The sequence below is a fragment of the Typopeltis vanoorti genome, chromosome 10 (assembly GCF_054136105.1).
Source record: "Typopeltis vanoorti isolate ZY-2024b chromosome 10, IOZ_Tvanoo_1.0, whole genome shotgun sequence".
Classification (NCBI taxonomy): Eukaryota; Metazoa; Arthropoda; class Arachnida; order Uropygi; family Thelyphonidae; genus Typopeltis; species Typopeltis vanoorti.
Genome location: NC_143558.1, coordinates 11,111,433 through 11,129,349, shown reverse-complemented (window position 1 = coordinate 11,129,349; position 17,917 = coordinate 11,111,433). Strand labels below are relative to the sequence as shown.

Here is a 17,917-nt window from a genome sequence, read left to right as displayed (position 1 = left end):
CTCCGTTGTTTTCGACAGGGAACCAGGACAAACAGCGAAAAGTCAGCTACTGGAACAAATCTGAAAACACACTCCAACTCAACGTCACCAGAGTTAAAGATCGATACTATCAACGTAAGAAGCCTGAATGGCAAAGAAATGGAGCTAGCTGAGGAATTAGATAAGTACCAGATCGACATAATAGGGGTGACTGAAACAGAAAAGACAAAACCTGGTGAGATCTTTCTGAGCAATAAATACAAAATGTTATATTCAGGCAATGACAATCAAAGAAAAGAAGGAGTAGCCATAGTATTCAACGCAAAATATGAGGCTGATCTTCTTGAATAGCATGCAGTCTCAATTATAGTGATGTGAGCAAATATCAGAATGGGGAACTGGACAATGAGACTTATTTGTGCCTATGGTCCCACAGAAGGTTCTACTAAGGTAGAAGTGAAGGAATTTTTTGAATTTGAATTTTTTGAGGCTTCAGAGAAAGCAACTGACACAATGAAAAAGGAAAAGTTGGTCCTTGTTGGGGATCTAAATAGCAGAGTAGGAAATGATTGTCAGACATACAAAAGTATTTCGGGAAAATTTGGAGAAAAGAGCAAAGCTAATAACAATGGCAAATACCTGTTGGATTTCTGCTCAGGACATGGACTGGTTATTACTAACACCATATGCCATCATAAAAATGTGCACAAATTCACATGGAGAGAAGAGGCTAGGAATAAGAAAAGTCTCATTGACTATGTTATTGTTGATAGTGATGTTTTCTCCCTGGTGCAGGACACCAGAGTGTACAGAGGATTTGAAATTGAAGTGATCACTATTTAGTCTTGAGCAGGATAAAATTGAATTTCATTTTGAAAAGAAAAACATGTAAGAAAGTTTCAAAGCAAATAAAAGTTGAGAAGTTCTCAGATATGCACTGTAGGCTAAAATACACAAAGATTATTGAAGAAAAAATGAAAGAGTTTGAGAACAGGAACCAAACCTTGGAGATTCTGTGGCAAGCCTTGAAGGAAACTCTGATTGATTCAGCCAGAGAGGCGTGTGGTAAGGTTGTCTGCAAGGATAAAAAAAATCAAAACTCCCAGGTGGACAAGGAAATTAAAGAGGCAGTGAAGGAAAAGAAGAAAGCATATCAAACGTTCCTGTCAAATAAGTCAGCTTGTGCTCTTAGAGAATACAGAGACAAATGCAAGAAAGCTAAACAGAATTCATGGGAAGACTTTGGCAAGAACATAGAAAATATATATATCAAAAAGGTGGCAAAATATTCTGGAGGTTGTTGAAGAAGCTTAGAAATGCAGGAAAGAGTGCTGTAAAAGGAATTAGACATGATAAAGTGACATGAAAACCTGGAGAAAAAGATATCCTGGAAGTATGGAGTAATTAAATCATAAAATTGCTAAATGAAACAAGCAGTGGTAGCACAGTGATGAAAAACACTCAACAGGCATACATTCAGGAATACGTTATTATTATTTTTATATCACACCTCCAGGGAGTCCAAAGACTCATCGAGGGAGGGCATCAACTCTACAACTCTTCGTCTCACTACTCCACCAACCTTCATAATCTAACACCAATGCCATCTACCGCTGACTTCAAACACTAGTGCTTTCACAGACAAACACAAACATCCATGCCATCGGCAGGATTTGAACCCGCAGCCTTTTGGCTGGAGAGCGGAGATGCTAACCACTCGTCCAACCAAGCCGGCTGGTTAGTGTATACATATCCATACTTGAAGTAGAAAAAGCCATCAAAGGCTTGGAATGTGGAAAGGCAGCAGGAGTAGATGATATCCGACCAGAAATGCTGAAGTATGGAGGTATAAAAGTCTTACAGTGGCTGCACTGCATAGTTCAGAAAGTCTGAACAGAGGGATGCATTTCCGATGATTGGAGTAGAGCTTGTATAGTACCCATATATAAAAAGAGAAATAAAACTGAATGTGAGAATTACAGAGGTAATTTCCCTGCTCAGCTGTTCCTGGTAAGATATATGCAAGTATACTTGAGAAATGGTTGAGAAGAATTGTGGAACAAAAGCTTGGTGAAGAACAATCTGGATTCAGGCCAAATAGAGGCTGTCAGGATCAGATCTTCACTTTTTATAGTTGAGAAATCATGGAATATAACAACTATCTGTATTTAAGTTTTGTCGATCTGGAAATGGCATATGACAAGGTGCCAAGAGAGAAGCTATTCCAAACGGTACGGTTACATGGTGTTAATGGGCATTATATCAAGCAATACTTAATCTTTATTTCAGTTGTACTCAGCAATTGGAATTGAAGGAAGTACAGGAAGGTGGATTAATGTTAAATCTGGTGTGAGACAAGGATGTACATTATCCCTTCTGTTATTCATTATCTATACAGATCACATTATGAAGGAAAGTGGTATTAAACCTGATATCAAAATTGGAGATATTAATGTTAGCTCTTTGCTTTATGTGGACGATTTTATACTTCTAAATAAATGCATTACAAGTCTGCCTGGCTAAATTGAATAACTGTTGTAATAGATATGTTATGAAGGTCAGCATTAAAAAGACAAAGACAGTGAAAATAGGCAGAAACATTGAAAATATCATCTTCATTGCAAATGAAGAACCTATGGACCAAGTAAAATATTTCAGCTACTTAGTTGCGATTTTTGGTGAAGATGGTAAATTAAATATGGAAACAGACAACAGAATCAACAAAGCTGGTATGGTAGGAAGTCAATTGAATAAATTCATATGGAATAAGAGAGAAATTAGTCAGAACACTAAATTAGCTGTATACAAGATAGTGTTCAAACCAGTTTTAACTTATGGATCTGAGAGCTTGGTCAGAAGTAAAACACTTGACCAAAGACTAGAAACTGCAGATATGAGAGTCCTAAGAAAGACTAGAGGTGTGTACAAATGGCATCAATGGCAATGTCATATTAAAAACGATAATATTAGGAAAGAACTTAACATTGTCTGCATCCAGGAATGCATTAACTGAGCTAATCTCAGATGGTATGGTCATTTAAAAAGAATGGGCAAGGAAAGATTAGCAAAACAAGTGTTCTCTGCCAGGTTGGCAGGAAAACGAACTGCAGGAAGACCAAGATATAGGTGGATTGATGCGGTACAAAGTGGCTTAGACGATAGAAATATAAGATCTGATAATGTTAGTCTTATCAAGTAACAGACTGATTTGGACGAAAATTGTAGACAGAAAGTTAGTAATGATGTAAAATTTTTATGTAGTACTATCATATCCTGTACACCCCTTGAGGGTACATGGCAAGAATTTGATGATGATGATCCTATCTGAGAAGGAGATGAAGGTCAACGATGACTTATTGGCATCTTTGTTTAATATTATTCCAACTCCTTTTTGATGATTGTTTTTTTCTACTTCCAGAGTGGTATATTGTAATGTCATCAATTGGCTACTTTTGCCTGATCTTGGTCACCTTCATTTGCTCATTTGTGAACTCCCAATTCCAAGTTTTCATTTCTTGGATGGCATTTCTTAGCATGCTATAAGGTACGCTAAGAAACTACTGCTCCATAGTATTACAGATACACAATAAACTATATTGTCATCCACTTTTCTAATCACAAGCTTTACCGTCATCATGAGACTTCAACCTTGTGTCAGTACTGACAAAACTGCTTTCTTTTGTCGAAGGATTGAATCCTTTAATTTTCATTGCAATCCTAGGTAGGGGCCCTAACCAGGTACTGAGAGCCGCTCATTTTGTTTATAGAGGTCTGCTCCTCTGAAGATTCTTCCACACATTTTGCCATTGGGATATGACTCTCCTTCTTCTTCTGCTGATTTGTCTGTTGTTCTTCACAGAGGTCTGTTAGCATCCTTGTAGGGAGTGTACCCTATGGAAGGTTCCAGCGAACATGACAGGGATGTCAACGTTCTTCACTCCCCTTACAGTAAATAAACCTAGAAAATTTTTCCATGAAATTAGAAACAAAAAAACAGGGTGCACATATTCTATGAGAGGCATCTTTTTCTTTTAGGGATTAAAGGAAAATGGTTGAATTTGTCTATAATTTTGTCTGCCACAAACCTGTTTTCTCTGGCTGTTATATTCATTAGACATCAGCTTATAATTCTTTACTAAAGTGTGGTAATTATCAACTATTGCTATCAACAGCCCACATAATTTGTTCTTCAGCAGCATCTTTTCAATAGAAAAATATACCAACAGCTGCTAGTCTACATCCCTTTACTGCCCATCTGAAAACCTACTTAATGAACTTCTCTTCCTCCTCCTCTTCCTGTTCATCCTTATTAACAAACTAGGTTAATACATTCATGCCTATGGTGAGATGTGAACTAACAGATTTGGTTGCAGAGTTTGACTGTTTGATCTCTAAGAGCAGTGCTTTCAAATTATTTAACCCATCTACAGCCCACCCATAGTACTAATATACTGAGAATTTAATATCCTTTCATTGGTGAGGCTCTCATTAAAAAAAAAAATCTCTCTTCTTCAAAGACAACAACCTTCAGCCTTTCCTGAAACATGTGAACAGATTCTTTTTCCTTAACCTTTAAAATATACTGTGCATTTTGCAGCCTTTTCTGTATTGCTTTGATATGTGTACTACCCCATTTAACTGTAGTGCTGTTTTGTTATAGCACTCGTGCGTGGTAATTCCCAACAGCCATTATGACATTATCACTAACATTCATTTATTAATTCAGTGCATTTCATGCAGAATACACGTATGCTCTCAGCTACAGTGAATATATTTTGTTTGGCAAATGTAGGCAACATATTTCTGGAACTACCAGCTCCAATTCATTAATATAACCAATGAATCTGGGAGTAACAGTCTATCATCTAAAATATGGTATAGTGAATGACTTTCAGATAAAATCTCCTGAGTGTTTGGTTCAAGTAACTTATTCATAAAAATAAATAAATAAATAAAAAAGCCAAGTCTTATTTTATGTGAGCTGTTGCAATAGCAAAACAGTGCATGAAAATAAATGCATTACTCTCACATAAAGATTATTTTGAAGGAAATCTCCTTGAGAAAAAGAATGGGGAAAGATCTCATGGATGGCATGTGGTTAAAAAAAATTTACTTCTCTGTTAGCAAAGGCTTTGGTACAGAGCTATTGTTTAGTACTTGATTGGATTTTGGTAATTTTTATATGTCTAATCTGAGGATGAAATATGAACAAAAATCTCTGTTTGGAATTTGCTATCTGCACAGAACCATTGCAAACGTATACATAATTCATACATTCTATTCTCTTGCTTGAACATGCAATTTTACACAGAAGTATCTTTTTATAGGCATAAGACTAACAAGTCTCCTTGTGCTAAAATTATGGTTATAAAAGCTAAGGATACCAGACAAGTTAGTGAGCTTTAAGAGCCTGTGAGTTCTTTTGATTATACTACTGTTTCTCCTGCTTAATGTCTGAAGAGAATTTTCTTCATATCCATATTTTTAGTACATCAGTCTCTTTGTGTGCAAATTAAAATTTTTATTTTTTCCAGTTGGTCTTTCTATCTTTGGATATTTTTCTATTTTTCGTTCCACAAAAATAGGCTTACCAACTAGAGCACATGAAGTTGGGAAAATGCAATGTGTGTGTAAAATATATATATATATATATATATATATATCACAGAAGTATAGACATTGATTTTTTCCCACTTGGTTATACTATAAATTAAAGATGCCAAGAAATTATATTCTTGGTTTCATCCTTAACCCAAGTGTCGGAAAATAAACTTTGTGCGTGAAATGACTTTGACACATGAAATGAATTAATGTGAAGTCATTATAGAGGCTAATGACTTCACATTAATTGCCTTGATATCTCATAATGCAGTGCATATATCCTTACAGAATGCTATGCATTATTGGAAGAGCTACTGCCCAGACTCATTTTGATCTTTCTTGAGATCTCATCAGTGGGAGCCAGACCCAGAAGTGATACCAAGGTTGTAGTAATGTAGAAGTCATATTTCCATATATAAGTAGTCAAAAGGTGTCACACCTTATTACTAAAATACTCTGGATTAGAGGTAGATGTTGAAAGATTTTATAACTTCTCACCATGAAATATAACTTCTACATTACTTCAACCTTTATCTCTTCTGGGTCTGGCTCCCACTGATGAGACCTCAATAAAGGTCAAAACCAGTCTGGATAGTGGCCCTTCCAATAATGCATAGCATTATACATGCCTGTAAGGATGTGCACTGCATTATGGGATACTAAGGCAATTATTATTATTATTTGACACCTCCGGGGAGTTCCAAGGACTCATCGAGGGTGGGCACCTGCTCTACAACTCGGTCTTCACCACTCAATCACCAACTGACTGCAACTACACCGTCAATCTACTGCCAACCACCACTGGTATTTCTACAGACCATCACAAACATCCATGCCCACAGAGGAATTCGAACCCGCAGCCTTTTGGCTGGAGCGGATACACTATCCACTTGGCCAACCAGGCCGGTGATTAATGTGAAGTCATTAGCCTCTGTATACAAGTAGCCTGGTTGTGCTGGTTGTGAAGTCACTTCACATGCAAAGTTTGTTTGCTTACACTTAGATAAAGAATGAAAGCAAATATATAATTTCTTGGTATCTTTTCATCATTTGATATCTGTACTTCTGTCATACTTCTTAAACTCATTCATGACCACCTCATTTTTTTCCACTCTTCTTCCATGTATTTAAAAAAAAAATCTTCTGTATCTATTCTGGAAAATCATTTTAGTAATAGATATGTTTTTATCTGCCATTGATCAAAATTTGCTATTCTCATAGTATGCATTCCATAGACCTTATTACCATTTTGATTATTAATTTCTCAATCCTCATTCCCATAAAACCCATAGAACTGAATCTGCGTATAGGACTCCAGATGTGGTTGTGTCAAAACCTTATGAAGATGGATAATAATTCCTTATCATTATTTGTTACTGTGTTTTTCAGCATTCAAGTGATTTTTGGTGCATTTTTGAAATTTTATTCACATTCTAGACAGGATTTGAATGCAGATCTACAGTTTCTATGGATGCCATAGAAACTATTAAAATACACACATGCCATATGCATAGTAAAATGTTTATTAAAATATAGTTAATTACACAGATATTTTGGCTTAATATATTTAAGATGAAATATTTGTGCAATTAATTATAATTGCACATAAATTAATTATAGTAAACATTTTTACTGTATATGTTTTAATCTAACTTGATTCTTTTATCAGTTTTTCATATGCTTAGTTTTTTCCCTAAGTTTCTTGCAACCTGTCAGGTTAAGACTTCATGAACAAATTTCCAGAGACTACCATCTTGTCATCATATTGGTTGTAGACATATCCTCTGATATTATACAGATCCACACAGTCAAACCTTGGGTCTCCTCCATTTCAGGCTGTTTTCAGTTTCTTCAGAAATTCTATTTCCACACATCTTCATTTCATGGTGTAACAATTGATCTGTATCCTCAAAGATAAAAAGTGGACCACTTTTAAAACATCTGACTGATATTGGAAAAAATCAGCATCTCTTTGTTTTTGTTGTGAAATTCGTTCATAAATTGGAATTGATGCAGCAAAGTTGAAATTAATTCATGATTTTTTATAGATTTTATTAGCTACAGTTACAAGAAGAAAAGCATATATGTTACCATAAATGTGGACATAATAATTGCTGAGTACTTGAGAAAAGTAGATAAGTAAACTGATTATTAATGTGCATGTTAATATATAACATGCATGTTTCTGCATGCAAGAAACTTGATGAAATCTATTACGTGCTAAAAATTGATGTGGAAGTTGTAATCTATTTTAAGTGATATTCATTACTGCCAGACATGTATTAGTTTTTAAGTAAACTTTTGTGAACAGCGTGAAAGTAACGTTTATTTTTCTTTGAATCTCAGTGAATTACAAACTTTGTTTATAATTTACTGTGTATACGTGTGTTATGTTTTTTTGCCTTATAATAATATCGAGACTTATCTGTGGTATTGGATGAAATTTGATAATTTTTATTTTCTTAATCTTTAGTTTTTAGAGAACATAGTATAATGTTCCACCATATGTGGTGGAAGTTCATTGTAGTCAACCTCCTAGAAGGAGATGACACCTGACAAGACAAAAGAGTATAATGTGGAAAACGAGAATTCAGTGCTGTGTGTATGCATGTGTGGCATTACACGAAGGTAGTTAAGATGACAGCAATTTGATGAATTTTTGTTGCTAAATATGTGTATTTTCATAGTTTGAAGTGAAATATTTAACTTAAAATTTATTATAATAAATTATAAAACCTAATAATTATAATTTATTAGTATGTAATGATTTTTTCCTTAATTTCCATTTCTACCTCATATTGTTAATTAAATAAGTAATAAGTACTGGACTGAATTGATGTAGCATATTACTTGGAAATAGCAAAAATTATTAATTTTATCAGAAGTCCTTTAATGAAGGTTGTTAATGAAGTTTTTAAAGCAGTTTTATTTCTTTAACAGTTTTATTAATAGTATCATAAGTTAAAATTCCCTGTACAGTTTCATCTTTCCTCCTTTTTCATTTTTAACATAAAGACAGTGTTTCCAAGGCAGAAATGCTTATTATGTAATTTTATTCAGATTTTTTTTTTTTTTTTTTTTGCTATAAAAATTAATATTCAGTGGTTTCTATTTATCTTTGTATAAAATTGTACATTTTTATATAGTGCCAAGACAGCAGAGGCATTTGGGTAGTGAAGTAAGTGATGATATGATATCAATATGTTAAAAATTGATGAATAGAAAGTAAATTATCATCATTCCTCTGTATGGAGTTACTGACTCATCATGGGGATCTTCACTATTCTACCATCTTGCCAATTCAAAATCCTTAACATATCTACTTAATAAGAATGGTAGAGCTTTTATAATCATTGTTTTTAATTATTTTAAAATTCTTATTGATAAATGTATTAATGTGTTTATTTCTGATAAAGGCAATAAAATAATTATTGTTTTCAAAATATGTATTAAACTAATTAATAAGTTAGCTGTTACACATACATACTGCTTTATTTCAGAATATGAGGATAATTACTACTGTACCACCATAATTAGCAACTCATCAAGGATAATTATTATTATTTAGGTATAGGTTCCCACTTAAAGAAAGAAAAAGATGAGGAGGAAGAAAACAATGAAGAGGATGATGATGATGATAAGACTATAGGAAGTAGTCCCCAACGACACAGCAGTGCAGAGAGGCTTTCTGATAGTACGATTTCTTCTCCTGACGAAACTACCCCTCTGGAAGCTCCTTCTTCAAGTAGGGTACATGGAGCTATTCCAAAACACCGAATGTCTGAAGGCTCACTTCCCAAGGGTAATTAAGAATCATAATGTGGGGCATTATTACAGATGCCTTCCTTCTTTATATTGTATAGTATAATGTATATCTCAGTATATCTGTTGGCTATTATTATTATTACGTGACACTTCCAGGGAGTCGAAAGACTTATTGAGGGAGGGCACCCACTCTACAACTCTGTCTCCACCACTCAATCCACCAATGTAGATTATGTACCTCTCACCACCGCCACTGGTATTTTCACAGGCAATCACAAACATCCATGCCCACAGCAGGATTTGAACCTGCAGCCTTTTGGCTGGAGAGCAGATACACACCACTCAGCCAACCAAACTGGCTCCATGTGCAGTTTTTGATTAACTGTTTGTTCATCTTCTCAACATATAGGAACATGTATGCTGATGCATGTTCCTATATATTGATAATTTTAATATCAACCCCCCCCCACCCACACACTCACAGATGTTGTAAAACTTAATATGTTAAGTTTCATATGCTGACTGCTGTCTTCCTCTTCTGACTCTGCACAAATGTGTACAGCCAGCAGTAGAGGGCTAACCTGATATTCAAGCTCCATAATGGTATTAAACCTGTGGTTCATGTAGCTCCTTATGCTAAAACATTGTTGTGACAATAATAAATGAAATATGATGAGAATTATAAGATACAATTTAAAATAGGATATTAAAACTACCATGAAACCAAATATAATGTAAATAGAAGTAAAAACATTATTATTATTACGTGACACCTCCAGGGAGTCCAAAGACTCATCAAGGGAGGGCACTTAGTCTACAACTTCCAATCTCCACCACTCAATCAACCAACCACAACGAACCGCAACTGGGTTGGGTTGCCTTCATCATTTACACCCGTGGGTCTTAACCTTTTTAGTGATCGACACCCCCTTGAATCTAAAAATAAGTTCTCGTATCCCCTTGAAAAATGTGTTTAATTTCTTTATTTAGAAAATTACATCTATTGCAAGATAATTTATTTATTGAAAAATAAACATCTCAATTTTTAATGGCTATGTTGTTGTTGTTTATTCATAATAATACTTCTGAAGTGAGGCTCCTTTTTTGAAAGAGCTACGCGTTAGTCATCACTTGCATTTAAGCGATTTCTGGCTTTTGTTTTTATGTGCAAAAGTGATGAAAATCCCATTTCGCACAGGTAGGTGGTGGCAAATGGTAAAAGTGTCTGCAATGCTGCTTTTGCCAGCTGTGGATAAGGTTCTAACTGTGTACACCAGAATTGTTCTAAGTCCAGTTTTTCAAATTCCATTTGAATATGTGCATTGGCTCGTATTTCAATAAGATCGTCTTTTATTAAATAGCTGTCGTCCATTGAATCTGGGTCAAAATTTAGAAACTTCTCTTGCACCCGTGGAAATGCTTTCTCACGCCCCCCAGGGGTGCACAGACACCCCAGGTTAAGAACCGCTGATTTACACCAATACTATCTGTTGTCGACCACCACCACTGGTATTTTCACAGACAATGACAAACATCCATGCCTATGTCGGGATTCGAACCTGCAGCCTTTTGGCTGGAGGGCGGATATGCTAACCACTCAGCCAACCAGGCCGGTATTTTTAAAAAAAAAATAATAAAAGGGACATAAGAAACCTAAAATGACTGTTTACAATTTCAAAAATAAAATACTGCTAAAAATAGACCCAAGGTTCATCTTTTGCAATGGATCTGTTTGAAGTAATGCAGAAGTCATATATTTCTCATATAAAGTAAAAAAAGTATATCATCATCAATTTCCTGTTTAGTAACCTCAGGGGCTGTTCAAGCTAATATGACAGCACTACTTGATTAAGTTTACATTAGTACTATTCTCCCCTCAATAATTTTCCTCCAAATTAGTCTATTCTTGTCAGCACTCCAGTATTGTCATACCTCACATTTCATACTTCTAGGGCACTTCTAAGGATCTTTTTCCTGCTGTTTTGGCATCAAACACCTGTTTTGCTAACCTTTCTTCCTCTGTTATGTTTAGTTGGCCATGTCACCTTAGATTAGCCCTGCTCACACATTCTTGAATGCTAACAATGTCTTAATGTTTTCATTTTTAATATCATTCTGCCATTGATGCCATCTGTTCAGGTTGGTAATTGTGTCAGAACTCAATCTGTGGTCTCTAATCTTTGATCAAGAGCTTTATTTTTTATCCAACCCTCTGATCCAAAAGTTAAAACTAGTTTGAACATTGTCTAGTGTACTGCTCTTTTAGTGTTTTGGATTTTATTTAATTTCTCTCTTTTTCCATATAAATGTATTCATCTTACTTCCCATCATACCAGTTTTGCTTATTTTGTTGTCCATTTCTAAATTTAATTTGCTATCTTTACTAAATACTGTGCCTAAATAACTGAAATACAGTAGTCTCCCTCCCTTATCTGTGGGAGATATGTTCCAAGACGCCCCCCCTCCAGTGGATGCCTGAAACCGCGGGTGGTACTGAACTCTATATATAATGTTTTTTCCTATGCATACATACCTATGATAAAGTTTAATAAGCTGCTATTGACCTTCTGGCAATATGTCAGAAGAAGGATCATTTATCCATTACAATGTCGATGGTTGGATGTCAGGAGCAGACAATGTCAGTGGTTGTCGATCCTTGATAGTTGGTTATTTGCTGTAACCTTTTGGAAGAACATTGTAATCGGAAGTTGCTGTCTTTCTTTTTAACTCATCAAAGTATTGCTGCAGAGATTGTAATCCTTTGGTGATCATATGGGTGACTTTAATGCTGCATTCCATCTGAGTATCGTATTCCACAATTTTGTCCTTTAACGACTCTGCAATTCGAAACACTTTGGCAAATTTCGGTAATGTCCACATTGATGGTTCTGTTTCTTTCCATTTCTTCATCTTCCTCTTACTCTGTAGACGACTCAACCATTTCTTCCAATTCCTCATTTGTTAACACTTCTTGGTCGACAAATCCTTCTCAATCAACTTGTCTTGTTGTGTGAATGATTTTCCTAACTTCTCCATTGATCTCCTGGAAGCCATTAAAATTATTCATGACTTCACTCCCTAATCTTCTAGCAGGCATTTACAGTTTCTGTAAATTTACATTTACGGGATTTTAATTCATCCATTGTAGCATTGATGAATGTTATTGCATCAACAATAGTGAATGATTTAAACACCACATCTTATTCTTTAATCATCTTCATCAGGAAGATGGTTTAATGTTAAATCTGGTCAGACAAGGATGCACATTATCCCCTCTGTTATTCATTATCTATATGGATCACATTATGAAGAAAAGTGGTATTAAACATGATATCAGAATTGGAGATGTTAATGTCAGCTCTTTGCTTTATGCAAACGATGTTATACTTCTAAATAAATCCGTTACAAGTTTGCAAGATTCCCTGACTAAATTGAATAACTGTCGTAATAGATATAGTATGAAGGTCAGCAATAAAAATACAAAGACAATGAAAATAGGCAGAATCGTTGAAAATGTCAACTGCATTGTGAACGTAGAACCTATGGTACAAGTAAAACATTTCAGCTACTTAGGCACAATTTTTAGTAAAGATGGTAAATTAAATATGGAAATAGACAACAGAATCAACAAAGCTGGTATGGTAGGATGTCAATTGAATAAATTTATATGGAATAAGAAAGAAATTAGTCAGAACACTAAATTAGCTGTATACAAGACAGCGTTCAAACCAGTTTTAACTTATGGATCTGAGAGCTGGGTCAGAAGTAAAACATTTGACCAAAGACCAGAGACCGCAGATATGAGAGTCCTGAGAAAGATTATAGGCGTGAACAGATGGCATCAATGGCAATATCATATTAAAAACGAGGATATTAGGAAAGAACTTGACATCGTCAGCATCCAGGAATGCATTAGCAGAGCTAATCTCAGGTGGTAGGGTCACTTAAACAGAATGGGTGAGGAAAGATTAGCAAAACAGGTATTCTCTGCCAGGTGGGCAGGAAAACAACCCAGAAGAAGACCAAGATATAGGTGGATTGATATGGTACAAAGTGGCTTAGATGATAGAAATATAAGATCTGATAATGTTGGAGTCTTGACAAGTAACAGACTGATTTGGAGGAAAATTGTAGATAGGAAGTTAGTAATAATGTAAATTTTTCATGTAGTACTATCATATCCTGTACACCCCTTAAGGGTACATGTCAGGAATTTGATGATGATGATTAAACACCAAATTGTGTCCGGATTAGGGTCTGCATCAATTGCTGATCGAATGCGATCATATAGGGTCATATAATCATATTGGGATCACATAGACAGGTGTATTTGGCCTTGACAAACCAAAGGATGTTCTGGTCAAGGGGCCTGAAGCAATGAGGTTGTATTTGGAGGTAAAAATAACACCTTGACACTTTCATTTTCATAGCAAACAGATTCAGGATGGCCAGGTGCATTGTCTATTATTAATAGGCCTTTAAATTCTAACCCTTCTTCTTCCAAGTGTTTTTTCACTTCTGGGATGAAGCATTGATGGAACCATTCCATAAATTTCATAAAAAAAAAAAAAAATAAATGGCTGTCACCCATGCTTTCTGATTATGCTGCCAGAACACAAGCAAATAATTTTTATTTTTGAGAGTGCATGGGTTCTTTGTTCTGTACACTACACCTGGCTTTATCATATGCTTTGCAACATTGCCACATAGTACCAGAGTTAATCTGTTCTTCCATGTTTTATGTCCAGATGCCTCCTTTGCACTTTTATGAATGTAGGTTCTAAGTGGTATCTTCTTCCAGAAGAGTCTGGTTTCATTGCAATTGAAGACTTGCTTTGTATGGTAATCTTTCTCTTTAATCAACTTCAACTCTGCTGGAAATATGGCAGTAGCTTCTTTATCAGCAGACTCGGCCTCTGTAGTAATTTTTATATTTTTCATCTAAACCTATTCCTGTATCTGTGTAACCATCCCTTATTTTGCAGTAAATGGCTTGGTGTCACTCATTTCAGGGGATCCCTTGCTGAAGTCTTTGTGTAGGCTCAGTGCTTTCTGGCACTTGGAACACATCTTCTCCTCACGTCTTCCACCCATAAATTGTGAATGCCTTTTCCATTTTAGCTACATTTATTTCTCACTGTGGGCATAACTTTTGCAGTTTGAGGTGTGGCAGCAAAACTCGCAAAAATTTCTTTTTACTTCACAAACAGTTAGATTTGTTCCTACTGTAGATCTTAGCAATCTCAGCATATGATTTTTTCTTTCCTTATGAAGTCGAGAACTTTCACCTTTTCACTTAAAGGAAGTACTTTATAGCCTCTCTTTGGCATATCCAAATTGCCAGCATCACTACTCTTGCACTTTGTGGCCATTATCAAGTAAAATAAGATTTACTTGAACACAAGCACTGCAATACCCTAACAGTCGATCCAAGGCAACTACTAAGTGACTAACAGGTGGCTAGTATATGCAGTAAGTGTGGATACATTGGACAAAGGGATGATTCATGTCTTGGGCATGATGTAGTGGGATGCTTCAAAATTTAATCATGCTACTCAGAATGGTGTGCAATTTAAAGCTTATGAATAAGCTTTAAATTGCACACCAATTTTTCTGGAATTTGCAATTTAATATTTAATATTTTTGGACCTGGGTTGATCGCAGGTCATTAAAACCTTAGATGGGAGTAATGTATTTTACTTGTTCTATAGGTTTTCCATATGAAGCCTTCTGCACAAAGTGGAAGTAGACACCAATGTTCCTGTAGCTGATGCAAGGTCATAGCTGATTCAGGTTAGCACTCCTCCTTTGGCGAGCAGATAATCAGAGATATCAGTCACTTACTGCAGGTTGTAGCTCATGTCCTTCCTTATCTCCAGGATGTTGTCTGAGACTGTTGGAATTGGTTCCACAATGATGAACCATGGAACAACTCACATACAACCATCTAGCTACCTCTATCTGGCTTTGGCCAGCCTGTAGTCTTATGGTGGCTCATTACCCGAATTCTTAGTTTAAGTGAAGGCCTGTGTAGCTCAGTGGAAATGGTGCTTGGTCGCTCGAAGTTTGACTTAAGTTCAAGTCTAGTCGGCAACTGGAGGAACTTTTTCTAAGCCTTTCTTCGACCGGTTCCCGAGTTAGTCAATCTCTGGCACAGGCAAGTGGGTTTTTCATCCCGTGAACTCAATAAAATTGACCGTAGTGCCCACATTATTTCAGACAGTAACATATCTTATTAGGGTTAGGTATGAAGAGATGGCAGCACTTGTTTTCCAGCCTCTTCATAGGTAACTGCTATAATTAGTGATAGACATGGGCCAGCTATCTCTGATTGGCTACCGGTGGAGAGTGAACTGCCCACTCAGTCAAAACTGCCCACCTTTACACCCTATCAAAAAAGCTAGATAGGGTGTAAAGGCCTTGCCTACTTCCTATAAGGGAATAAAGGCATTAGCTGATTTATTTTTATTTATTTTGAAATGTCTTGTTCTCACTCTACACACAAAATGGAAAACCACTCTGAAATGCCTGCTTTTATGCTGTGACTCATTTGCATATACTGGTGACAGTGTCACTCATTTGTATATGATAGCCAGACTCAGTGTCACTCTTTACATAAGGTACCTGACTTTTATATGTTTTTTTCCCCTTTTCTCCCAAGAATTGTTGTAATTTTTCTCTTTGTTCCTTAATTTACGGAAACCAGTGAGTTTTCATTTTATCCTACTCAAAACTAAATGATCGCTTTCTATTTCAAATTTTCTGTATGCTCTTGTGTCCTGAATCAGCTTGAAGATATCACCAAGAGTAGCACAGCTATGTGACTTTTCTTATTATTTGTTGTGTTTTTCATGTGAATTTGTGTACATCCTCATGCTAGAACATGATATCAGAAATTTGCAATCACACGATCCCACATGCTTGCAAATCACAAGCAATATAATATATGCTATCAACTGCAGGAGAATGACTTTGTCCACAAACTATTAAAATTCAGAGAAATAAATTAACATATGTTGTCATGTGCTTGCAATTTTAAGTATTGTTCTTATTATGTTTATCTCTTTTCAACTGTATTAACAAATGCTAAGAAACCTAGTCAAAAATTCTACAAATACAGCAAAACCCCTTTTTTACACTTTTCACAGGACTGATGGAAAAAAAGTGTAAATAGCAGGAAGTGTAAAAAAAAAAATTAAAAAAGGCTAAAAGATGACTTACTGCTAGTATGTCTACATACTAGATTACAAAATATAATAACTGAAAATAAATGAATTTTTAATTACATTTATCTATTTAAAAATATCTTTAATTGTTGATTGTTTTTGCTTTTCGTTTTTTTTGACATAGCGCCAAATTGCTTTCCATTGAGTTCAATGCTTGACCTGTTTTTTACTATCGTGTTCAAAATGGACACAGAGAGTTAAAGATCTTTTACTAAATGCACACTTGTTCTGGCATGCCAATCTACACGTCGCAGAATTGCCATCTTTTCTTCTACCGAAATACATTTTCTCTCTTTTTTCTACCATTAACATGGATAATCCACCACTTTAACTCTCTGTGTCCATTTTTTACTATCGTGTTCAAAATGGACACAGAGAGTTAAAGATCTTTTACTAAATGCACACTTGTTCTGGCATGCCAATCTACACGTCGCAGAATTGCCATCTTTTCTTCTACCGAAATACATTTTCTCTCTTTTTTCTACCATTAACATGGATAATCCACCACCGCAACTTGAAAGCAACTTTCACATGCTAAATTACGTAGCAGAAATTCTGCAATATCAATTCGTACTGTGATTGAAAAATCACGGTATCGCTCATCACTACATTACTGCTGCAAACGTGCAAGTCGCCGTGATGGTGGAAACAAAACTACAGCGAAAGCAATGCCATCTGCGCCATGCGCAGATGTCTGCAGAAATCGATTCGAAAAATCAGTATTGCCACCCGAGAAAAAAACGCAAATTACGGGAAATAATGTCCACATCGAGTTGTTAATGGTGGGAAAACAATATATCGTAAGAATAGGCCTTAAGATGGGACCAAAGGAAAATGACGTAAATGGCAGGAAAACGTAAATTGCGGGAACGTAAAAACGGGGTTAATAAACATTTTCCTAATATAAGTGTTATTTAGTAACTGTATAATAATTCTGTCATTAGATCATTTATCAAAAATTTTAAACAATTGCAAGAAATGATCATAGATATTTCCTTACAAGTTCCTGATACTATGGTCAGCTTCGACTTAACATCTCTTTGGATGACACTATTTTCCTTCTCTCCAAAGACTTACATTCTTGATTTTTAATATGTGAATTTGTAATACAGTTAGGATTCTTGACCTGAAAATATAATATCTATAAGTAGAGTGAGAGTATAGCCATAAAGAGCCGCTGTATAGCTATCCCCGTCTAATTATTATTTAAACCATCTGAAGGATACTTTGTATTTCACCTGCAAGGTCTGCTCATCCCTATCCCCATACCACAGGAGAGAATACAGGAAAAGGGCTTGGCTACACATCAACTGGACCCAAGACCAATGGGAATTGGTATTTTACAG

The 17,917-nt window shown here is 35.5% G+C and overlaps 1 protein-coding gene across 1 annotated transcript in view; it reads left to right on the top strand.

The window, feature by feature from the left end:
* The window catches only part of pcx (pecanex), a 621,557-nt gene that overhangs the window by 150,182 nt on the left and 453,458 nt on the right, over nucleotides 1–17,917 (top strand). The window contains exon 7 of the mRNA XM_090398640.1: nucleotides 9,149–9,382. Within this exon, the coding sequence (XP_090254766.1) occupies nucleotides 9,149–9,382 (234 nt within the window). The remainder of the gene's footprint in view (nucleotides 1–9,148; nucleotides 9,383–17,917) is intronic.